Here is a 7,463-nt window from a genome sequence, read left to right on the forward strand (position 1 = left end):
GTACACACACTGCAGCAGGAATTTTGGCCCACTCCTCCATACAGATCTCCTCCAGAGCCTTCAGGTTTCGGCTTCAGGTGCAGTTAATACAGGTAATGAGTGGAGAACAGGAGGGCTTCTTAAAGAAGAACTAACATGTCTGTGAGAGCCAAAATTCTTACTGGTTGATAGATGATTAAATACTTATTTCACACAMTAAAATGGAAATTAATTATTTAAAGATCATACATTGTTTTTGGTTTTTTTTTTGGATTTTTGTTTTAGATTCCATCACTCACAGTTGAAGAGTACCTATGATAAAAATTACAGTCATCTACAAGCTTTGCAAGTGGGAAAACCTGAAAAATCAACAGTGTATCAAATACTTGTTCTCCCCATTGTAGCTTGATCATTTCAAGATAGCATAAACTTTACCTGGAGCTGTGATCATGTTAGATGTGTTGCCTCCATGGTCCACATTGCCGTCATCCTAAGTATTTTCATATTGCTGGATTTATTATTTTAGACAGGGAAAAAGTTTGGGGAACTCTGTTCTTCAGCCATCACACAACCGCTGCAGAGCTGACAGTGCCGGCAGGCAGTCTGCTGCGGGAGTGCGCGGAGGAAAGTCTGCAACTGCACAGACCAGAGGAAAAATAAACAAAAAACGCTTATAACATAGGCACGGTATGACAGAAAAATTTAGTGGTTTTGAAACTGTGATTTTTTTCATATCACGGTATACCTTGAAACCGGTATTCGGCCCATGCCTAATTGGTCCATTTGTATATCTGCTCTTATTTCTAATTATGTCAGTTTAAGTCCTCCATATGACTTAGCTCATTTTTAAAACCCTAAATGTCAGGCTTCTTTACACAAACTGTCAAAGAGTAGTCATAAACTCACCTCCTTCAGAGGGTCGCCGTGAGACATCATCTCTTGGAGCTCTTTCTGCAGCTCCTTCCGGGCACCAATCGATTGCTGGTTGCGAGCAAAGTCGGACAGCTCCTTTAGCCCAGCATCGGTAAAGTACTTAGAAAAATGCTCACAACTCCGTTTGTTGGCAGGAAAGAGTTCCTGAGTGGTGAAAACATTCAACAATTATCCAAACGATCAAGACAAAACTAAACATTGTCCATGATTTATATCATGAACTTACCATAAGCCTGTTGTCCATCCCAACTTTGCGGAGACTAGCAGCAACTGAGTTGATGTCCTTCTCATTGATCCACGATTTGAACAGCTTGACAGCAAATGCTGCAGAGACTCCTAAAAAACAACTCAAGCTACATTTTGACTGAAGAAAAAACAGGAAAATATTTTGCGCAGGATCAAACCAAATGTTCTCACCCTCTTTGACAAGGTTCTCATTGAAGAGGCTGCTCAGGATGGAGGCAGATATGCTGCCATTGGCCAACAGGATGCCAGTCAGCATGGCGAGCTTGTTGCGCTCAGACTCAGTGAAACCCTTCAGAAACAGCAACAACTACAAGAGAAACAGGTTTGTTGTGTCCAAAGTTTGAAAATTTGGAAACATTACCAGCTACTTTTACTCCAGCTGGCATGACAAATACTCAGATCTGAAAGCTGCCAACTTAAAGAGTCTCATATCAGAATGCAGCTATGAATAAACACTTTTTGGAGTCCATTTACAACTATAGTCTAATTTTACCTTTAAACAACTACCAAATTGTCAGCTCTGTCAACAAAATAAAATTTTGTATGAGCTGGAACTAACTGTACAAAAACTGCACAAAAAGAAGCCATGCTCTGCACAAACACAAATGTAACATTTCAAACACTCACTTTTTTGATCTCCTCTTCAAAACCCTTCTCCAGGTACTTGTAACGCCTTATTAGTTTGTTAAAAACCTTTAAAAACAGAAACAAACAAGACAACATTCACTCAGAACATAAACAAATAAATGCCCCGTTATGCTGTTTACCTGAGCATATGCTTGCATTGTCTCTAGATCTTCTTGTGCCGTGAAGAGGCAGAACTCAGTGCGGGTCATGTCATCAGACAGAGTCCCGCCTGGGGCTAAAGGAAAACAGAAACAAATATTTAAATTTAAAAACATAAAAAAAATAGTAGCAAAAAGTAAAAACCAGGATTAGCAACTTTATAATAGTCCCACAGTGTCTCACCAAGCATCCCGCCAGCCACAAGGATGTCAAAAAGTGTCTCTGCATACCGGCGGTAATCGAGTTTGGCGCCAGAAGCATCAAGGAATTTTGCAACTGCTTCCAAATCAGTGCCAGTTTGATTCAAGCCTTGTACAATACTTTCTTGAAACTGAGTTGGGTCAAACCTCTCCTTTTCATCTGTTAAAGTGGACACAACAAAAAAGCCTTTTAGGTATAGATAGGAAAACATATATTTAAAGCAGTGAACAGTAGGGTCACCTCTTTTCCTCGTTTTGAAACGCTGGCCGGTTAGCGTTGGCTTTTGCTGCTTTTGATTATTCATAAAAGACACCTAAAAAAAGAAAAAGAATTGAACATTATTTTTTTAACTATGTATTGTTTGTCTAAACCAGTGGTTCTCAATCCTTGTCCTCAAGGACCCCTATCCAGCATGTTTTATTTCCCTGCTCTGCAGTGAGTCTTAAAGGGATCCCTGATTAGTTGTAACATTAGAATTTATTTGATAAACATATACAGTATTTTAACAGTACAATAAAGACTGTAAAAATACTGTAGGCTGTTTAGTTTTGAAAATTTTTACAAGTACAGTGGGGAGAACAAGCATTTGATACACTGTTGATTTTTCAGGTTTTCCCACTTGCAAAGCATGTAGAAGAACGTAATTTTTATCATAGGTACTCTCAACTGTGAGTGATGGAATCTAAAAACAAAAATCCAGAAAAATACAATGTATGATTTTTAAATAATTAATTTCCATTTTATTGTGTGAAATAAGTATTTGGTCATCTACAAACAAGCAAGATTTCTGGCTGTCACAGACCTGTAACTTCTTTTTTAAGAGGCTCCTCTTTCCCCCACTCATTACCTGTATTAACTGCACCTGTTTGAACTCGTTACCTGTATAAAAGACACCTGTCCACACACTCAATCAGACTCCAGCATCTCCACAATGCCCAAGACCAGAGAGCTGTGTAAGGACATCAGGGATAAAATTGTAGACCTGCACAAGGCTGGGATGGGCTACAGGACAATAGGCAAGCAGCTTGGTGAGAAGGCAACAACAGTTGGTGCAATTATTAGAAAATGGAAGAAATACAAAATAACGGAAAATCTCCCTCGGTCTGGGGCGCCATGCAAGATCTCACCTCGTGGAGCATCACTGATCTTGAGGAAGGTGAGGAATGAGCCCAGAACTACACGGCAGGACCTGGTCAATGACCTGAATAGAGCTGGGACCACAGTCTCAAAGAAAACAATCAGTAACACTCTACGCCGTCAAGGATTAAAATCCTGCAGTGCACGCAAGGTGCCCTTCCTCAAGCCATCGCATGTCAAAGCCCGTCTGATGTTTGCAAATGACCATCTGAATGATCCAGAGGAGGAATGGGAGAAGGTCATGTGGTCAGATGAGACAAAAATAGAACTTTTTGGTTTAAACTCCACTCGTCATGTTTGAAGGAAGAAGAATGATGAGTACAACCCCAAGAACACCATCCCAACCGTGAAGCATGGCGGTGGAAACATCATTCTTTGGGGATGCTTTTCTGCAAAGGGGACAGGACAACTGCACCATATTGTGGGAAGGATGGATGGGGCCATGTATTGTGAGATTTTGGCCAACAACCTCCTTCCCTCAGTAAGAGCACTGAAGATGGGTCGTGGCTGGGTCTTCCAGCATGATAACGACCCAAAACACACAGCCAGGGCAACTAAAGAGTGGCTCCGTAGGATACATCTTAAGGTCCTGAGTGGCCTAGCCAGACCTGAATCCAATAGAAAATCTTTGGAGGGAGCTTAAAGTCCGTGTGGCCCAGCGACAGCCCCGAAACCTGAAGGCTCTGGAGGAGATCTGTATGGAGGAGTGGGCCAAAATCCCTGCAGCAGTGTGTGCAAACCTGGTCAAGAACTACAGGAAGCATCTGATCTCTGTAATTGCAAACGAAGGTTTCTGTACCAAATATTAAGTGTCATTTTTCTGGTGTATCAAATACTTATTTCACACAATAAAATGGAAATTAATTATTTAAAAATCATACATTGTATTTTTCTGGATTTTTGTTTTAGATTCCATCACTCACAGTTGAAGGGTACCTATGATAAAAATAACAGTCATCTACAAGCTTTGCAAGTGGGAAAACCTGAAAAATCAACAGTGCATCAAATACTTGTTCTCCCCACTGTATATTACACGGACGAGGCCATTTTATTTACACGCAAAGCATTCTGGGTAAATGATGACATGGATAGGTCCTCGGTGCAAGGCTGCTGGTGAGCTGGTGAGCTATATCCACCCTGAAGGTTAATTTTTGACAACATCTGATGATTGGCTCTTTTAAATGAAACCAGAGAGCATTGACAGGGAGGAGAAGGTAGAAATGACTCAGCCTGTAAATGAAAATGTGAATGGAGGACAACAGAGCTGCTTCATGGAAGAAGAACCCCAGCTTAGCCTGTTAGCCTTTGCGCTAGCGCCAACAATACAGTATATTGCCTTATAACTGAGGTCCTCCATCTAGGCCTGGACAATAAACCGAAAAACAACTGATTCCGACATTTATGACAATAACCGACGTCATTTTGCCCATGTTGGTATTTTCAGTATTTAAAAAAATTAGGAAAAGAGAAACCTGCTCGTTTTCTGTTGCAGTCTCAAGCCGCCCAGTCTGATATAGACGGTGCGTTCAACAAATCAACCAATCAGAGCAGAGCAGGTCTTTCTGATGTCGATGAAGCTGCAGGATAAACAACAGTCAGCCTTCAGCTCTTGTCCTGAGCGAGCAAACCCCGTCCTCTCTCCACACTTTGCTCCCGAGCTACCAGAGACGTTGCTATCTAAAATCTAACACTATAAGTTTACGTATTCAGAGCTTCGTTGTCGAACACAATATGTCCAACTTTGCACGCGTGACCAAACTCCTCTCCTTGGCAGCACTGTTACGGGAGCGCGCCGAGGTGCACACAGGCTGTTCTGAGAGCTGTTTCAGCCCTTTTAACGAAACAATATTAACTTTAATAGAACATGTCTTTGTCCCATATTATAGAAAAGATGAGTCTCTGCTTAGCGTTACCCCCCCCCCCCCAAAAAAAAACCCACTATGCCTGCCAACGAAACGGCCCGCCCCTCTAAGAATTTCATGGCATGTAGTCATTTTTATTTAAATAAGGCCAGATCAAGTCGAGAGCTATTTTTTTGCGTTCCTCCATATCCACCTCTCACCAAAACTGGGGAAAAAGACAGTGCAGCGTGAGGCTGAGCGCTGTGTGTGGTCCTTACAAAGATAGGAAGACGTGTGTGTGTTTGTGATTAGACGCGCAACTCTGCTTTTAATCACGTTGCACCGATGCCACAGCTTTGCAAGCTACTTTTTCTTTCTTTAAAATAAAATGTGACAGGTGAAACCACATCATGGTTACCTTATCAATAATTAGTCCTACTGCCTTTTTTCTCTCTCTCTCTGCAGGTGGGGGTTCAGCTTCAATCAGCTGCAGGTGAATACCTCTCGGGAACGCACGCGTTTCCTGGACTATATTCCACCGAGGATTATGTCGTATTTTATATTTATTATATTTCTAAAAGCACTTCGCAGCATGTCCCCTGTGTATTCACGTCACGAGCGCAACAAAACCGCGAACGATCAGCTGACTGTTTTTAAAGCGAGGTGCAGCGAGACCGGCTGCAACTGTCCAACAGAAGCGCAGCTCTGACCAGCCCGGCCCAGGACTTAAAGTTCATACACGTTAAAGGTTTGAAGGGGTTGGCATGTATGAAATTTAAGTCCCGGCCCAGGACATAAGATCATACATGTCAACCCCTTCAGACGTTTGCGCAAAAATCCGTATTAATCACACGACACAGGTGGAGAGGAGGTGCAAGCAGACCTCAGCTGCGCGGGGTGGGGAGGAGGAGGGGAGTCTCTTAAAGATGTGTCTACATTTGACTTTTATTTTTTCTAAAATCACAGAGTTCTCTGAGTCAGCTTCAGATGTTTGTAGTTAATCACACCTTCTAAATTTAACCAGGTGTTTCAATGCCTTTAAATTACACAATAACTTTACTGGAGTTGTCAATTTGATTAAAAAACAGTAAAGATATTTTTTTCTGTGCAGAGAACTTCCTCTGCTATAATTAATTTAAAATAAATATATCAAAGCTCCTCAGTTGAAAACACTAAATTTATAGAAAATATATTTAAAACCTCTTTCCTCTGAAAGTCTTCAGTCCTAAGAACACTAAACTGTAACTTTTAATAAGTACTCAGTGTACTCCTATTTAAATAAAAATGTTTGACCTGTAAGCAGAAAGCTTATGGATGCTGGATGTTTGTTTTTTTTAATCTCATTTTCAAAGAAGAGGATGAGGAGGAGAACGAGGAAGTTCTCCTCAAGCAGCTCCTAAAACTGTCAACCTGCTGTCTGAGAACATTTGTATATAGTAAACTTCGTATACAGAACAATATAGCCTACTTATTAAATTGTATTTTGTTAAGATATTTTTTGGACAACCAAAATGTTTTGAGGACAACCAGATTTTGTCAAACCGCCACATGAGAGGTCACCACCATGGTTAAAAAAATCCTTGGGGAAACTCTGCAAAGTTAGTTCTTCTAGTTCTAATAATTATTAGAACTGACATGATTTGAGGTTTTTACTGATAATATTTTATTCAAAACATGTTACAGAAGTCATAAAAGAAGCAGGTTTATTTTTGAACAAACATTACAAACGTGTTCATTCCTACAAAACTGTTAAATATATTTACAAACAACAATAAACTGGTTCAGATTAACATAAAATAAATCATGTTTTATAATTAAATATCTGTTTCCTGCTATAAAGAAAAATCCTCCTCCTGTCCTTGTTCATAATCAGGGTCAGGGTGGGGCTAGAACATGTCCTCGCTGCATTTGGTTGAAGACAGGGGACACCTGGACAGGTCTCCAGTTCACCAGAGACACCTGGACAGGTCTCCAGTCTCAATCAGGGACACAAAAGAGACAATCAACCATCCACACTCTGTCACAACTAAAGTCACACAGAAGAGCTCCAGGAGGTTTCAGACTGAGAACTCTGGACTCAGATAATCTGCTGCACACAGTTCTGATCACTTATTATCAATAATAATTTTATTGATAATTATCATGAGTCCTTAACTACACACAAAAAAATAAAGGTCAACTTTTGTACCCAAAAGGTACTTTAATCAGGAAAGTACCCTGTAAGTACAGAGATGTACCCCTGAGGTGATTTACTGTGGACCTTCAGAGGTACAAAACCACTGATCAGAACAAATGGTACAAAATTGTACCAGTAGGGGTCAGTGTTGGGTGGGGTATTTC

At 40.7% G+C, this 7,463-nt stretch overlaps 1 protein-coding gene across 1 annotated transcript in view; it reads right to left on the bottom strand.

Moving 5' to 3' along the window:
* LOC106536711 (basic leucine zipper and W2 domain-containing protein 1-A) overlaps nucleotides 1-7,463 on the bottom strand; it is a gene marked incomplete at its 3' end in the record, with an annotated part of 16,472 nt that overhangs the window by 5,926 nt on the left and 3,083 nt on the right. Inside the window, 7 exon segments of the mRNA XM_014034028.1 lie at nucleotides 886-1,056; nucleotides 1,139-1,248; nucleotides 1,330-1,465; nucleotides 1,786-1,851; nucleotides 1,926-2,020; nucleotides 2,128-2,304; nucleotides 2,386-2,458. Coding sequence (XP_013889482.1) covers nucleotides 886-1,056; nucleotides 1,139-1,248; nucleotides 1,330-1,465; nucleotides 1,786-1,851; nucleotides 1,926-2,020; nucleotides 2,128-2,304; nucleotides 2,386-2,449 — 819 coding nt within the window.

The sequence above is a fragment of the Austrofundulus limnaeus genome, unplaced genomic scaffold, assembly GCF_001266775.1.
Source record: "Austrofundulus limnaeus strain Quisiro unplaced genomic scaffold, Austrofundulus_limnaeus-1.0 Scaffold1943, whole genome shotgun sequence".
Classification (NCBI taxonomy): Eukaryota; Metazoa; Chordata; class Actinopteri; order Cyprinodontiformes; family Rivulidae; genus Austrofundulus; species Austrofundulus limnaeus.